This window comes from Pteropus vampyrus, unplaced genomic scaffold (assembly GCF_000151845.1).
Source record: "Pteropus vampyrus isolate Shadow unplaced genomic scaffold, Pvam_2.0 Scaffold98, whole genome shotgun sequence".
NCBI classification, from domain to species: domain Eukaryota; kingdom Metazoa; phylum Chordata; class Mammalia; order Chiroptera; family Pteropodidae; genus Pteropus; species Pteropus vampyrus.
In genome coordinates, this window is record NW_011888879.1 from 3,115,200 (window position 1) to 3,133,578 (window position 18,379).

Genomic DNA, 18,379 nt, shown 5'->3' on the forward strand with positions numbered 1-18,379 from the left:
GTGATGAAGACTACTGCATGTCACTGACGTTAGAAGAGAAGGTTCTTGTGCAAATGATGTCTGTAAATAACACTGCAGACTGATATGGCCAATATAGTGAATAAGTCCACACACTTATAAATGGATAAGAAAAGGTGACTTCCAATTGATTAAAATATGCCAATCAAGATTGCCTAGGCTCCACCGGTGCTGTATGTGAAGTCAGCTCCAGTGAAAGTAAAGGCCATTTTGAGATACTCTCTGGTTTTATTGCCAGAACCTTTCAAAGCAGTTTACATGATCTGGCATTAGGTAATTGTGGTGTTGACATATAGCCAGAGGTTAAGAATGAGATGCCAAAGGGTCCTGCAGCCTTAGGCATATTATTGATAGATGAAGATCATTTTTGTAGTATAAAAATGAAGAGTAATGATACCTACCATTATTTCTTCTCACAAAGTTCTTTGGCAATGAGAGCATCTTTTATTATCTTGCTTTTCCCATTATGGATTCTTTAAGTTTTTCAAAATAATCTTGCTACATGGTTGAAGAGGTCAGATGCAGTGTCGTGAATGTGTGATTTGATTCCTTCCCTAAAGAATAGCCTCCTTTCAGGATGAAACTAGTTCCCCCACAAGGAAATAATGACCAAAAAAAAAAAAGAAGTTATAAAAGTGTGCCTTACAGAAATTTATCAAGAGAATAGTTATATTAATTTTTGAGGAACTATGTAATTATACATATTTTGGTATATTTATAATTATAAATGTGGATTTGGCCATTATACCAATTTATTGGAAATAATGTCCTTTTTCAAAGCAGAAATGAATGAGATCAATCGAATACCCCATTAAAAGGAGTTGTCATTGAACCAGATATACATACATTATTGATGTTATCCAATTGGGTATTGATACTTTGTACCAGCAATTTAGAATTTTTATATTGCTTAAAATGTTCAAATTATTGTGACTCTACTTTTAGGATTATAGCTATAATAACATGATTTAATGAAATTCTGATTATGATATTAACAGAGGAGGAAGGCATTCAGAACATTCTGTATTGTTTTGATGAACATGAACATTTGAGCATCTGAGTAAAGGAAAAAATAAGTGAAATCAGAATTTCTGGTGTCACTTATATTTTAAGATCTACAGTCTAACCTACTCTGAAAACAGAGTATTGTTCAGGCCTTCCCTGGCGTTGCTTACTTTCCAATATCTTTTCCTTCAGTAAAAAAAAAAAATAGCCAGTTAGGTACTTTATGACACACACGCAAAAAGTTGTTGTTCCTAAACATTGAACTCTCAGGAACATTTTTATGATTGTCAGTGATTGCCTTGAGTTCCAAGGCTGTGCTAGTTTCATATGATTACAAATAAATGTCTTATCAATGTTTGGTGTTGAGGCTGATTATAGTTCCAAAATGCCAGATGACATTGAGACATCAACTTCTTACAATTCAAGAATGCACAAATACACAGTAGAACGCTGTGAACTTTGATTTAAAGCCATCGATGTCATGGAAACTAAGATTTTGCATAGTTTTATGAGTAATTACTTTTATCTTCTTGATGAGTGTAAGCCTTTTAGATTTCTATTTCTTAAATTTAAGCTCAAACTTGACTAGAAGCATGTATTCAACTTCATTTCCTTAATGCTCATTCTATGATTACCTGTAAACCAAAGAGCAAAATTGAATGTGAACCCGATCAAGATTATCTTATGCTATTTCTGTAGTAGATTTTAAGTTTGGAAGCCTTTCCTTAATCAATATTTCAGGAAATCATATGTTAGGATTAAATGCATGGGACCCATATTCCCTTTACCCTAACATAAACAGTTCAACTTATTTGTAACTTGTCAGCATGACTTGATTGTCCACAAAGGTTGCCTTTAATGGAAAAGTGAATTTTTGTTATCGATGAAGTGATTGTTACTTTAGTTGCATAATATGGCACATTTCTGTATGTGCCATTTGTTAAGGGCTCTGATGGCCTGAATTGATGTTGAAATTGCAGAGATACTTAGATGTCAGTTCACTTGCCAAGGGCACTCAGTTTCCTGTGGACATCGACCAAGCAACCTTGTACAAAAATATAAAATAAATTTACAAGAATATTCCAGAGAAAGGACCTCATGGTAGACTCATTCTCATAGCAATTTGACATATTCCCTGTTCCATCTCAAGCCTCTGTTGCAATACTCACAGCTCTGCGATAGCTATTTACAACCCACACATTGCCAGACATTGCTGTTTCTAACTCTACATTTGCTTCTTTTGCATTTAAATGATTTGTGGACCTTATCCAAGTGTCTGGGTAATGTTGTACCTCATCATTGACAAGCAAAAGAACAAGCTAAAGTGACAGTGCTGGCCATGAAAGATATATTAAGTCAATTGTTGGAGGAATTAGCTTCCTTCTAGTCAATAAAATAATTAATTTTACTTAATGGAGTGGAGTCTACAGAGGTGCCTTGTCTTTTCTCATCTATATACCGCCTGTGTTTTTACTTCTCTTGCTTCCCCGTTTGCCTAACACCGTAAACAATTGATAGGTATTTTTAAATAAATGAATGTGTTGAAAAAATATCTGTAAAATGCAAAAATATACTTTGGAAGCAATTATAATCTGTCTAAATCCTACCCTCACCCCTCTTCCTTGATTTTTACTGGAAGCATTAGTTTTTCCTGGGAGTCGCAAAGCTAGAGATCACCAAGCTTGTGCTTACAATGTTAGCATGCACATCCCTTGAGTGTTTATTCCTATCGTATTTCCAAAGACATTTTTAGATTTTTAAGTTTTAGTTATCTGTCCTTTTTGTTTTCTTGCTCTCATAATTCTTTAATTAAATACCATTTTCTTGCCAACAGCCAGTATTGTCGGTGATAAAACACTAAAGCCATTGAGAATTTCATGTAACAACAACAATTTAATGTTGCTTTGGAAATACTGGCCAATGTAATGAGAGACAAAAAGTAATAAAACATAGTTGTTGAAAGATGCAGAGATAAAATGACATTATTTGTAAACTATAAGCTTGTTTACTTTGGTTTTCCATGTAGAGAAAAACAAAACAAAACAAAACAAAACAAAACAAATAATAAGAGCTCAGTATAGAGCAGTGGTTCTCAAGAAGTGGTTGGTCCCAAGACCCTCTCAAAGGTTTGATGAGGTCAGAGCTATTTTCTTAATAAAACTAAGGTGTTTTTGCCTTTTTTACTTTCATTGTCTCATGAGTGTAGAGTTTTCCAGAAACTATGTGATATGCTCTCCCAACATATTGACTGCAGAAGCAACGTTTGTGTGCACATTCCTTGGATGTTAGACTCTGTTTTCTATTAAGCAAGACATTTAAGAGATTTATAAAATTATAAAACGACACCTCTCCTCACTAAATATATGTCTGTTTTGGAAAACGTAATTATTTTTCACAAAATTAAGTTACTTATGTTAATGTATAATGGGCTTATTTTTATTTTTACATGAATGAATCAAAACATTTTGAAAATTAGAAATTCAAACAAATATGTAAATATCAATAGTTATAACTCACGTATACAAAAGCTCCTTGATATCTTCAATAATTTTTGACAATGTAAGTAGTTTTGAAATAAAACATTTGAGAATAGCTGGTGCAGAGAATGGGCAGTATATATTTGTGTATACAATAACAATAACAGTTATAATTTAATATGGAAAACAAATACATAAGAATAATCTCATAGACCTATCTGAATTGTATAAAAATACTCTATTTCAAGATATTAAAGGTGACTCAAAAAACGACATGTTCTTTGATGGGAAGTTCACTATTATGATAGTGTTCCTTCTCAATTAATTTATAGATTTCGTATGTATTCAAACAGTGGAAATATGTTAAACCTGTGGAAATGAAAATTTCCGTAAAAACTAACTAAAAGATTCTAAAGTTTATGCGAGAATAATAGGTTAGTAATTGCAAAAAAATGTTTTTAAAAGAAGCCTAATCAGGACAAAACTGTCTTATCTGATATAGAGTAAGAGAAAGAGAATCAGTTTTCTCAAAACTAGTTTCACCATGTGCTGTGCGTATATGTGCATGTATGTATGTCTGTGTGCATTTACTATGTGATAAAACATTAGTGTTCAATTTCACACACAATAATGGATATATAAATGTAAACAATTCTTATCAGTTCAGTAAAGATAAAATATTAATATTATAAGTAATAATAGTATCTCTATGCATTTGTAAATTGTTGGGGCAGTTGTAAATTGTAGCAGCGTTCTTGGATAGCCTTTTGCTCCTATAAATAAGGGTTTTCTAATATTCATAATCTTGAATGTGGCAAATTTATTTCTAGCCATCTCTCTTGAAGAAATATTCAGAAATGAAAAAAATATTTATGCACAACTATGTTCACAGCACCATTTTTTTAATAATAAGACACATTTTAGAACAGCTATATGTCTATATATTGGGCAGTGATTGCATAAATATAGTAATGACAAGGAAAACTGCATACAGAATAATATTAAAAGTAGAGAATACATTTCATATATTTCATAAATCTGTATAAAGAGTATAGCAAAATGCCAAGACTAGATACCTTAATACATTTATAGTGGTTATCTCTGGATTCTGGAATTACGAATAATTTTTATTGTCCTCTTTATGTTTTTCTGTATTTTCTAATTTTTTTCCCCTGGGGTTCTTCAATGTTTTTTTTTTATAGTTTTATTAGAATATAATAGACAATTAGTTGCTCATATTTACATTATACAATCCAATGAGGGTTTTTTTTTCCAATTAGAGTTGGTCCAATTCTTTTTACAATGAACACATATCATTGTATAGTTTTAATGTATAGATTACAACGAAGCAGATGAATGAGATGTTATACTGCATTTCAGCTCCGATTACCTGCTCTTTTCCATCTGACAGTAACTTCGTCAGGTGGTGCCTCCATTTTCACAGTGTAATTTTTTGTCCATTTGCCAGTAAACTATATAACCTTTAAAACTATATTTCCAACAGAAACATCTTTTCCTACAATCTGTATGTCTCTCATTTAGGACACATTTGCTCCTAACATATTCTCTTCTACATTTCATGCTTCTGGATCTCCCCTTCACCCCTTCCAGTATCCGACAATTAAAGAAGGGATTTTAATGTCATCTTTCTGTCTCTCAACTCTACTCAAGGCAGCATCCAGATCCTAGTGTCCCTATATGAATATCGTTGACTGATTGTCATCTATGGGTCTTTGGGGATATTCATATTCATAGAAATTATAAAAACCTGTAAAGATTCTAAGAATTTAGATATAAATGGACTGACTTAATGGACTGACGTTGTAATCTATACATCTGATAGTGAATTGCTATGGCCTTTTCCCTCTCATGGTAGCTTGCTATGTTGCATCTTATTGATATGTACTCTCTACAGTTACACACAACCCAGGCTTGGCTACATATGTTTAACATTTGAAATGATTAGTACTTTGGAAATGTTTGTGTTTTTTAGTGAAGCTTATATATTATTTAAGTTGTAGTTTGTCATCTGATATTTTAACTCTGTTGCTTACTAAAAAATTACTATAGTCGATTCAAATAAGTCACTAAATATATTAATGGATGATATAAATGAATATTGGTACAATATGATAAACTCCATGCAGATCCATTCACTCGATATCAAATATAATTTAACTTATTACATTTTTTAGTGTAAAGTTTTACTCTATATTGTATACTTTAAATGAAAAAGCCGTTGGTTCTCTTTGAATTGATTCTCTGTCTAATTAGTCATCTGGGGTGGAATATATGCTGTTTGATGCCTCCATGTGATTCATGTGTACTGATAAAATTCTTTTTAAACTTGCAGCAAATAGTGGCAGCAATAAATGCAGGGATTATACCGTTAGGAAACACCTCCAATCAAATCAGTCACTGGGACTTGGGAAGTTCCTTCTTCTTTGCTGGCACTGTTATTACAACCATAGGTAGGAGACAACTTATTTTGTTTTTTAATTTTGGTACAGCCTGTGAGCTAAAATTCGTTTGTTTGAATTTTTTTTTTTTTTACAGTTGGTCAAAGTGGTCTACTTAAGTTAGAAAACTAGATTTTAGTAAATTGATTGTGAAAAGAGGGTTTAAAGGTTGAAACGAAGGAATGATGGAAATGAATTACTTATTGTTTCAAAATACTGAGTTAAGTTTAAAATACATATGAAACTCAAGAGCAATGAAGTCGAGTCATTTGACTAATAGATAGGAATGCCAAAATATGACTTGAAATGGTTTGGGGGTTGGGGGCGAGAAGTTTTAAATTTTCCTGCATCTTTGATTCTTTGGAGTAGAAAGAACGGATTTGAGATTTTGATTCTTTTTCATGACTTGAGATCATCTTTTTCAAGTTGTAAATGTTAAGTTTACATTTCAACAGATTGTTCCCGTTTTATACATGTGTCTATCATAATTACTTCAGCACTTTTCTTTTTATACATTATATTTTTCCGGTAGCACAAATGTATAAAAAATTAACACTGAAATATGAGGACTACAAAATAATTAAAGTCTAAACCTTTGCCGTTTTGCCTTTTAATTGCATTTGTTATAATGTGAGAAAGAGTCACGTAGTGGAACGTGGTCTCTTTTTCGGCTGGACCATCCACGCACTCAGTACCTTCTAAGGCAGCAGAATAGGCAGGTGATTTCTTTTCTACTAGTCATTCAGTGTCCAAGAAATGTCCAGAGGATATAAATGCAGACCCATAGTGAAAGCCAAGCTTGCCATGCTGTGGGGACCGGGAGGGGTTACAGCTGTCTTGCTTCATGGAAAGAGGTGGGTTTAAAGCATCATTTTCAAGATAGAGGAGGAAATTGACTCATCATCGTTATGAAGGCATTTAAGTGGAAGAAAATATAGATGCAAAAGGGAGTTCTTCTCCTTCACATATGCTTGTGATGAGATTTCATTTCATGGGCTTAATCGCTCATTTTGGGGTGTGAATTAGGATTCTAAAAGTTTTCATTTTATTCTCTGATATCATTGACAAATTATGAAGTGTATAAGGTTTTCAAGTCAGAACTTTATATCAAAGTCCTAAATAAGAGAACATGGACAATTTATGGATGAACTCTTGCTTAAAATTTTCCATTGAGAAGAATTTGTAGTGTCCTGTCATTATGCGAATTCACTGTAATGCCTCTTTCTGCCAGATCAGTTGCCAGTGAAATAAATACCTTAGCATGTTGATTTTTGCCTTTGTTGAGAGGTCAAGTAATTATGTTTACTCTTACATTTCCATTAGCTAGGTCAAAAGTTGTGTGGCTGTGAAAATCTGGAAGAATGGCAACCTTGATTTTTAACCATAATAACAGGTTAACTGTGGAGCTTAGACATCCTGGTCATTTCTACTATGGAAATAACTGTTTATTGTGTAAACTACTTAGAGTCTGGAAGGAAAAAACGCTAACAGACCGAGTGAGAATGGTTTGTTTCTGCCCAATGAAAACTCGAAAGTCCAAGTTATAACTCATCATGACTACCACTAAATTATTCCGCAAGAGACTTAGTCATTATGCAGACTTGCTGTTGCATCGTATGTTTATAAACAGTCTCATTTTTCGAATCCCAAATTCAGTAAGTTTTGCAGACATATACTTCAACACACGAAAAAAATAAATAAACCATTATTACCAGCCTTACCTCAAATTACAGGCATTAAGCACAGTAGCTGATTATTTAGGTTGATTAGGTAGCTGCCTGACAGCCTGGATCTCCTACTGTTCTATCTCAAGCTTTAGTCTTAGGTGGGTTAAGTCATTCTAGGTCATCCAAATTTATTCCGTGGTCTTTTACTCCTAGGTCAAGGCCACCTCCTTGGACCTTGGACTAAATTATGGTCTAGGGCAGGATAAACGTTCTTTCACAAGTGTCTGTTTGACATTCAAACATTATTTGATAAAATTCAAAGTATAATTATTAATACTTGCTAATGATAATAATTGTGTGAACTTTGAAGTGATTTTTAGCAGTTCCAGAAATTGTAAACTCTAGCACTAGCTGCATTGTATTAGTCATTTAAAAATAGAACTTGAGACAGTTTGGAGAATAAATCACAGTGGCTTTTATAAGGTGCCTGGTACAGGCAGTGCTTCATGGAGCTGCATTGGCTACAATTGTGCATGATTTTTCTATTCGATGTTATCAATTTGCCTAAGAAGCCCAAGTGACCTTTACTATTCATTGGGAAAATGCCTAAGGGGAGTTCAGTTATACAAAATGGAATATTAAAATTTAAGGCCTAATTTTAGAGAACCTCTTCATATATCTATATGCTCTTTCCAAAATCATACCCTTCCAGACCCATCACAAATTCCATTCTACAGTTTTACAGACTAAAATCCCTTCTTGACTGTTCTCTTTCTTGCATACCTCACTTTCAGTCCCTCAGCCAGATCTGTTCATTGGCTCTGCCTTTAAAGGAGATCCGTAATTTGACCACTGCTCACCATTCAAACTGACACCATTTTGGTCCAAGCCAGCATCATCTCGGTGTCGGCATCCTTGCAGAAAGAAACCTTCTGCTCAGAATTCTTCTGTGGGCTCCAACTCAATCAGAGCCAAAAACATGCTCCATTGCCTCTCTCACCTAGCAAGAGCAAGTTCTATGAGGTCAAGAGATTTTTATGTGTTTGAGATTTTTCTGTGTGCCCAATGCCTGGCATGTAGTGGGTGCTTAATAATTACTTTTGGAGTTAAAGACAAATAGGCATTCTAAATGGTTTGAGCTGTGTGGCTTATTTGAAAGCACATAACACTAGACTGATACCTATCATACTGAATTCGTATCTCTTTCAATAGATTTTATGACTAACTTTTTCGTTTTTATTTCGTTTATCGATTCGACAATAATAAAACATGATCACTCTGCTATTGTAAAGATAAAAGATAAACTACTTGAGCCTAAGTGCACACAGACCAGTCAGGGAGGCCAGTGGGCAGATAGTCATTTACAATATAGTGTGTCAGGTGCATCGAAGGGCTTTTAATGGGAATGGATAGGAGTGACATTTTACATAAATATTGGGACAGATGAGTGAGTAAGGAAGGGGCAAGGGATACTTCCTTTTCCTTAGTAAATGTTGTTCTAGTTGAGATTGGAAAGAGAATTAGGAATTTTCCAGGTAAATAAAGGTGGAACGGAGGCATTGGGAGTTTACGTGGGAAAGATCCAGGGCCAGAGATCGTACGCTCTGTTTGGGAACTGAAAGTTATCTACAACTGTTGTTTGTAGCTGAGGGGATTCATCCTCAGGACCCTATAAATTAGTGAGTCAGTTTAAGCAGCTCCTGTTGGGTCAGTGCATCTTCTGCCACTGCCAGGGGTGTAAAGGACACAGTCTTTGCTTGCAATCCAATTTGCAAGATAAAATGTATCCATATGAAGTAACTGAAGAATAACAGAAATAAGTCTTATATAATCAAATGTTACATGGAACAATGGTTTAAGTGCTATAAGAATTGAGAACAAGGGAAGGAACATGCGGGCTGGAACTAGGAGACAGGGCTTAATTAGAGAAGTTGCGTGTGAACTATGCTTGAAGAAGAAGTTTTGGTTTCGATTGATGGAGGGGAAGAAGCCTCCAAGACATGGCTAAGCATAAACACAAAGAGAGAAATGAACTTGATTTATTTTGAGGATAGAAAAGTAAGTCTTTGAGTAGACCAGAGGACTTGTTTGAAAGAATAGTGGAAAATACTATTGACTGATTCAGGTGGGAAAAATACATTTGAATATAATTTGATTTTTGTGAATTTTGGATCTACTAAAAGACAGAACATGGATTTTTTTGGGTGTGGGGGAGAGGGAAATGAAGTGACAGATTAAAAGTGACATTAGAAGATGCACCTGTCAGAAAGAGGATACATGGAAGTGACCCAAGGGAGGGGACAAGCATATTGATTAGGATGCTTGGAATTGCTGTTGAAAGATGAGAATAAGACAAAATGTTGGAATTTAGATGCAGCAATCAACAGGCCTTGGTGACTAATACAATGAAGAGAAAGGAGTCAAAATATTGAATATCGAAATGTATATTTAGGCAGCAAGCTTACAGTTCATAAAGAGTGCTAGACAATCCCTTGAAGAGAAAGGAGTAAAAAAATGACCAAGATTTTATGTGTTGTGTTATAGTAGGAAGCATCAGTTTAGTAGTCCCCTGCCTTCAGTTTTTATGTGTTTATTTTTTACTTTAGACACACTAGGATTGAATACAGGTGGGCAGACTCCCTCCTGGAGCTCGGTGGGGTTGAAGAGACTAACAATCTGTCAGCACATTAAAGACACAAAACCAGTATCGATGGCAGTACATGCTACGCGGGAAGTTCATGTGAAGTGACAGAGAGCGGAGGGCGGAGCCGGAGTAGGGAGTGGGAAGGGTTCTGAGGGAGACTGCTTTAGGACCTCTGAGCAGGTGACATTTCAACGGAAACCTGAAGGATGGAAAGAAAGCAGCTAGGGAAAGACGAGTGCAATGGTGAGTTCCTGCAGAGAGCACAGCAATGGCAAAGACCTTGAGAGAGGCAGATTTGAGCATATTCAAGGAATAAGATGGATCCATGTGGCAGAGCCTGGGGAAGAAGAGAGCTTAGCGAGACTAACAAGAGCCGGAGCACGTGGGACCCAGTAGGTCAGGGCAACACTCTGAATTCATTTGGAAGCCACTAAAAGGGAGGCATGATGTGACTCTGGCTGCCATTTGAGGGGCAAAGGGGGAGCTGGAAGACCAGTGAGGCCACTGCCTTCATCCACGTGAGAGATGTTGACTTGAACTAAGCAGGTGGCTGTAAGGAGGGTGAAAAGTCAGACAGATAAATGATTTAAAAAAAGAAAGTTTACTGATGGAGATACACTTATCTCTGAGAATAGTGCCATAGGGCTATCAGTGTTTTAAATTTATATTATTTTAAAGCTAATAAGAAATCACATTCTATGAAAGGCTGTTGACAAAACGATGTCACGGAAACTGTATTCTATTTTGATGCAATTTAAAGATTAGAATAAAATGTAAGACAATTTTATTATCTGAAGGCATCAAATATAGTAAAATTTTCCCCAACAGAAAGTATATTGGAATGCCAGGGCTGAGATTTGCCCAGGCTTATCGCTCAGTCATTTAGAACTCTGAGAGTCACAATGCAAATAACAGGGCCACCACCATGGCCTACAGCAGCTTTAAGATCCCAAAGCATCATGTTAAGCATTATAGAAAAGCATTTCCTTGGAATAGCAGTTCCCATAGTTACAAAGGACTCTTGTTTTCTACCACTTGAATATAGAGATTGAATTCCAGTTATGTAGTTTCTATGTTTAGTTTTTCTATATTTTGAACCAGCCACCAGGACTTTTAATTTGCTTTTACCTAGATTGAATTGCTAAAGCTGTTATGTCAAATTGTCACAGATTTACTGCAAACTCACATTTCGTCTGTTTAGCATAATGATTAATTGATTAGAAAAACAAACAAACAAAAACACTAGGAAAAAAAATAGTTAAAGATTTGGAGTGATTTTAACACACTGTTCCAGATTTTAACCTTCTTTTTAGAAGAGGTCAATTTGGGAAATGCAGAAGGTATATTGAAAACTGTAACATCTTATGCATGTCCTTAGCAAGGAGTCTAGAACCTTTCTGTAACTTAAAAGATGAGGGAAAAAACTATAAGACTTGTTTCTGTTCAATTTTGCGATCTCATGAAGCCACTCTCTGAACTTGGAAATGAATGGACTTGAAGTAGAGGTGTAGAATTTGACAGCAAGTGTTTTCCCAGGGGATGATGTCTTTGCAGCTTAGATGGTTGGGTGTTATCTTATTAATTTAGTATACTCGTCATTCTGTGGCATTTCACTAGTCTCTTGGCTATTCTCAGAGAATCGCATATTGGATTTTGGAAGCCCATTTTAAGGAAAGTTAAGGTTCTTTCAGGCAGCTTAAAAGGCCAAGAATTTTGCAAGGTGACTTCCATCTTTGACTCTACAATCTCACTAAATCTTCCTTTATGCCAATATGTGAAAGTGTATGCTTATTTTTCAAAAATACATGATTCTGATGTTGTGCAGCCGAAATAGCAGAAGCTAAAATTAAAAAAAAAAAAATTGTTTTGAGTCTTTGATTCTCTGTTTCTTTTTGCATTTACTTAAATTAATGAAAATAAAACCTACGTCAGGATATTAACATATGTTCCTGCCATTCAAAATCTTCACATAGGTTTATTTATTTTCCGAGTGAAAACGCATTTCTCAGAGAAAATGTCTTATGAATGGTAGTTAAGTTTGCAGAGTGTAAAATCATATTTGATAGGCAATAAAGCAGAAGTTTTGCATAAATAGTGTTGTAGATGCCAAAGCAATAATGAAATAAATTAGTCACCTTCTCTTCTCATTACATATGTTTATTACATTAGTCACAAAGAGATTCAGTTCAGAACACCTAGTAATCAGAATCCTATGCTGGTTGAAAGGGGATTTGAGAGCGTTAGAGGTATAATCTTCCCAGGAGTGAAGAAGCAGTTTTTACTTGTTGTTGTTGTTTATTTGTTTGTTTGTTTGTAATAGAAGAACACAGAGCAAGACAGTATAGATCTAACAGAGACTGGGCATCCTAGTGAGAGGAGGAGGGCCAGACACTGGGTGTCAGTATAGTAGTTATGCAAATCTTGGGTGTGTTCAAGTCAGGAATTGCTTGTATTCTGAAACTATATATATATATATAATATACCTATATTATATATATATATATATATAATATACCTATATTATATATATATATATACACACACACACACACACACACGTATATGTATATATTATATATATATATTTATTTTAATATATATCTGCATACTTTTGAAAAGTTTGCAGTAACGTATTTTTAATTGTTTGGAAAGCGGTCACTGTCAAATGTCACGATCAAGAAATCACCCCAAAATTGGAAGTAAAGAATTGTTATGAAGTTTATGTCCTGAATACATAAATACAGAATCTGTTTTTTTCTTGTCTTTTCACCCTTCACAATCCCTAAAATCCTGCATTGTTTGTCATAGATTATAGATTGTATAAAGCATCTGACTTACCACTAGATATGCAGGTATGGCTCTGAATGTGATTCAAACTAGGTAAGATGATTATCAGAAAAATACTTTTTGTAACTGTCTGAAGCATTTCATTTGATAAGGAAGGAATGTAGTTACATTTGTGTGGGCCTGTCTACTTTCCAGCCAGTAATTATGCTATATATTTGTTTTCTTCCCAATCTATTTTCTTTTGATTATTTTTTTAGACTTGTGCAATCTTAGTCTTGGAAAACTGGCATTGTTATTTATGTGGTACTGTAAATATAACATGGTGTTTACAAAAGAAGTACCTGTGCCAAACGAGGGTCATGTGTGAGTATTGTGGTTTGTGTGCACATAAAGTACAATGCAGATATGACTAATTTTAAATGGAGAGGAATTCCATGTGGCCAGCTCTTGGTTCTGATATACTTTTGGGGGGAAATATTGATAATATGAACAATTGAAAGCCACAGGTCACCAAAAAATGCATTAATTACTAATCTTAAACTTTTTCCCCTTTCAACTTGTTTTTAAAAATAAAAACAAACATGAGGGCAAGTTTAGTTGGTATGTTAAAACTCTCTTTTCCAAGCGTGTTTCCTTTATTGAAGATACTCACAGAGTGAAATTCCTGAAGGCAAGAGGCAAGAGGAGAAAAAAAAACTGGGTGTGAAATGAGTTATCATCTGCCTAAATAGCTTCTGTTCAAATATATGTTTTTATAGGAGCTTCAGTGGTATCTGTAGGCAACTTAACAGAAACTATGTGGTAACTTAATTTGATGCATTAAAAAAAGAGGTAGACATGACCTCCTAATAAATATTATTCTACAACTAAATAATGTGCTGTACATATTCATGAGGACACTTAGCCTAATTTTATTTACATAGTACAGTTTAGAATGAAAATAGAGCTCTCTATTTTTTTTAAAGGAGTGATACAGTTGAAGGAACACCAGATTTTCTTTCACAAAATTTAAGTTTAGGTTTTTGTCTTTGCTGTGAGCTAAGATTGTATTCTTGAGCAAATCTCAGTTTTTCTGTTATTCTTAACATTCTTATTTGTTAAATGGGCCTAATGTTTCTCACAATCAAAATTACCGTGCAGGTTAAATAAGATTATGTGAAAATAGTTTGTATACTGAGTAAGAGTATACTAATTTAGAGTAAGCTGCTTTTGTTTTATTTTATTATTATAGAGTAATTTTTACTATTTTATTATTAAATATAAGCCAATATTATCTTTTGCACATTTATTTAAATAACTAATGTTAATGAGAAAGAAAATGCATTCTTTCTTAAAATTCTTATAATGCATATAATGTTTGCCTTCACATAATTTATTAATATTTGCTCAAATCAGTTAATCTCATAATGCTAAGTGTCAGCTTTCAATAGATACATCTTGTTAATTTGTATTTATTTTAATGAAATGAGACGATTGGTTATTTTAATGCACTATAGATAGTCCAAAATGTGACCATCAAAATAATATATAACATAAACTTGCAGTGTTACTATTAGCTTACTGAGTATGATAAAAATTGATATTTATACAAATTTGTTTTCTATGTGAATAAAAAATTATGCCTCTATATTTGTTATGCATATATATATATATATATATATATATATATATATATATATATATATATAGTTATTTTTTTTAACAAACAATCCCCACATCTTGGTGGCTTTATGAAATAGAAGTTTGTTTCTTATTCACACTATATGTCCAGTGTAGATTGACGGGAGGGCTCTGCCCGTTTTTCTTGCTCAGAGACTTCTGATACTGCTCCCTCTCTCTGTGTCCTTCCATAGTCACTTTGGCATAGGGAAGAGAGCATGGGAAATTTCGCACTGGCTGATCGAGCTTCGTATAAGTGCACACATTGTTTCCACTCACAGGACATTGGCCAGACCAACTTCAAGGGAATGGGTTGGGAAATGTAATCCTACCATGAAGAACCAAGGATATTTGGTGACAGCCCTAATAACTGCCATAAGCAAATATACTAATCGGATACTCTCCTTTATGTTTAGTTGATATTCAAACTAATTAAACATTATAGGAACACATTTTTTAATTTGTTTTCCCAAACTTTGTCTCCTTACCTCTATCGCTGCAATAGGACTTTTTACTTTTCACGTGTAATATTGGCTCCGGTTGTGTTATTGAAGGAGAGTGTGTTCTACAGCTACCTCCTTGTGGAATAGTTTTGGTGAAACGATCTCAAAATAGAAATGAATGTGTAAAATTATAATCTTAGCTTTTTTGCAGAGATTTTGCTGTTATTGATGATATTATTTAGGGATTCCATTAGCATTTGGAGTATTTTAGTAATGATCACTTCATAAGGTCAGAATTATGATGATATAAATGTTCAAACCACTTAGGAAAATAAATGAAAAGAATGGATTTATTTTAGATGTAGAGGCAGAATAATGTAGGGGTCAGCAAACTATGGCCCATGGACAAAATCCAGCCTGCCACCTGTTATACTGTAATTAGCATACTGCCACGCCCATTTGTTTCAATATTATCTTTGGCTGCCTTCCTACTATAATGGCAGAGTTGAATAGTTACAGCAGAAACCATATGTCCTGCAAAGCTGAAATATTTATTATCTGGCCCTTTATAGGAAAAGTTCGCCAACCAGCGACTAAAGGAAAGAGTAAAAAGCAAGGGAAAATAATAAAATGTGTAAATAGAAGACCTGAATTGGAGTCTCGATTCTAACATTTATTCACTGTCGATTTTGACTACGTCATTTAACTACTTTTCTGAGTTGTTTCCTTAATGGGAAGAGTTTAAATAACTTCCTAATAGGTGAATAGTAATAAATATGCTTTCTGCCTCATAGGATTGTATGAAAACTTGAAGGATAATATATTTAATAATGTTAAATTAACTACTATATACATAATATTGATTATTTTTTAAAGAATATGCTGTAATTCTTCATTTCTCTTCCTTTGTTCAGTAAAGGTTGAAATAAGCCTTGTGACTTAATATCTGTAAACCCCTGGAAGCTATGTGGATGAGCTTCAAGGAATTATAATCATGTTTTCTGAAAATAGGGTCCATAGTGTGTATCAGTTTTTCGAAGGGGTCCATAATCTTCAAAAGGATTTAAAGCCACTGGCTTGAATAATTCAACTTTTCGGAGTGATAAAAAATATAATTTTTGTAGCACTTCAAAAATTGAGAGAAAATACCATATTAGAAACATAGTAGCAATATGCTCATGAAGCTGCTAGCAGACTAAATAATTGCTTAGAGAACCAAACATAGAGCTTAAAAGGAAACCATGTGAAACTACGTGGCTAAAAATAAAAAAATCTTATTCTGTTGCTGAGTTCTGAGTGGTATTATAGTGTCAAGTATTGACAGTCCTCTCAAACTCCTGTAGATTCAGAGTTGTTTTCTGTAAACATGACAAGAAATGTTATATTTTAGAACACTAAAATGCTACCAATCTCCATCCATGACATTCTGGGTTTAAAAAATTCAGACAAGAGGAGGGGGAAGGTAGACAGAGTAAAGGGAGTCAAATATAGGGTGGTAGGGGGAGGGTGAAGTGGGTAAAAGGGGTCAAATATATGGTAGCTGAAGGAAACTGGACTTTGGGTGGTAAACACACAATAGAACATACAGATGTCATTATAATGTACACCTGAAAATTATATAATCGTATTAACCAATGTTACTCCAATAAACTTAATTTTGAAAAAATTCAGACTTTAGGAAAAAATTTTCAAGAATATTAAATTTAAGTGCAGAAAAAAGAGTTGATATATTCTTTGGGGAATAAATTAGAGAGTAGAAATTGTAGATTTATGAAAATAGAAAGGAGGTTGTTATAATAAAAACACTCTTAATGTGTAAAATAATAGGAAGAAGAAAATTAGCATTGATCTGATTGTAAAACACATTTAATAAATTTGTTTTTCTCCCGTGGTTCCTGGTTGGATTTTATAAATATTTGCTGAAAGTCTGAAGATATGCAGTGCTAATCACCTTTCAAAATTAATGGGATCTCATGAATCTAAAAATCAAGGCAAACTCTAGTTAGGTATGTTGCCTATGTCACTATAGAAAATAAATCATGTACTTTTAAATGGCACCACTGGGCATGCAAATAGTGAGGAATTAATGATATGCTTACTTATAATCAAATGCCGTATCCTTTTACTTAAAAATGTAATAAGAACTGCATGTACATAATTAAACGTAGAAATAAGAAACAAAGAAGCAGTATAAAAAATATACAGTGACATGTAAGCCTCCTGCAGCTGACCTCCATTTCTTGTTATTATTCTAGAAATCATTTGTATATATATGTACACGTGCAAGTGTGCGTGCGTGTAATTAATATATACATGGTCCTTCATTATACAAGTGAAAGCTATGCTGTACCTTGTTATTGCCACATAATAATGTGTCTTGAAAACTTTTTTCTTATCACTTCCTGAAGATTTACTTCATTGTTTTAGCAGCTGTGTAGTCTTCCAATTTAAGAACATGTCATATCTTTCTTCTCTTTGATGATCATTAGTTGTTCGTCATTCAGAAAAAAATGCTGAAATGTGTAAAAAAGGAAAATAGGTATGACCATGTTTTCTTACAGTAATTTTCTTATGTGTGCTTAATATAGTTGATATCATATCATGATTACAGATTTTTAGAGATTTTTAACATTGCTCATATCTGTGATCCTTGTGGATTTTATAAATTTGAGCTGGTTGGCATAATATATCTGACATTGAATTCTTATTAGTCTTTCAAATTAAAAAAATAAAAATAAAACAGTGACTCAGACTTTAATATGAACTTCAAAGATATAGAAAGTCATTATTTAATATACTAATCATTTATAATGGCTACTAGTTATACTGTACTGTTTTATTTTTGCAAAGGAAAAAAAAGTTTGTCTAGGCAACATGATCCAGTCATCTAAATTTTTATATTATCCAACATAAGATCCAAAATGTGTCACTTAAACATTGAGGAAAAGAATGTAGCATGCCATATAAAAACCTTGTTATGATGAGGATTTCTCTCACAATTAGCTTATATCATCCTTAGTTTTTTCAATGAAGGCATGTAAGTGGAATAAATAATTGCATATTTGCAAATGGCTTTCTTTTGCTTACACACATGAAAGATAATTTAATTCGGTCAGATATAAAATTCTTGGATCACAACCCTTCCCCATCACAATTGTAGCTATTTCTTTTTCTCTTTTTGCTCATTTGCTATTACATAGGAGGTGTTTGCTACTGGCCT

At 33.8% G+C, this 18,379-nt stretch overlaps 1 protein-coding gene across 6 annotated transcripts in view; it reads left to right on the forward strand.

The window, feature by feature from the left end:
* KCNK2 (potassium two pore domain channel subfamily K member 2) overlaps positions 1–18,379 on the forward strand; it is a 108,876-nt gene that overhangs the window by 16,541 nt on the left and 73,956 nt on the right. For all 6 annotated transcript variants that reach the window (XM_023533234.1, XM_011364536.2, XM_011364532.2 and 3 more), the window contains one exon: positions 5,854–5,971. In XM_023533234.1, the coding sequence (XP_023389002.1) occupies positions 5,854–5,971 (118 nt within the window). The remainder of the gene's footprint in view (positions 1–5,853; positions 5,972–18,379) is intronic.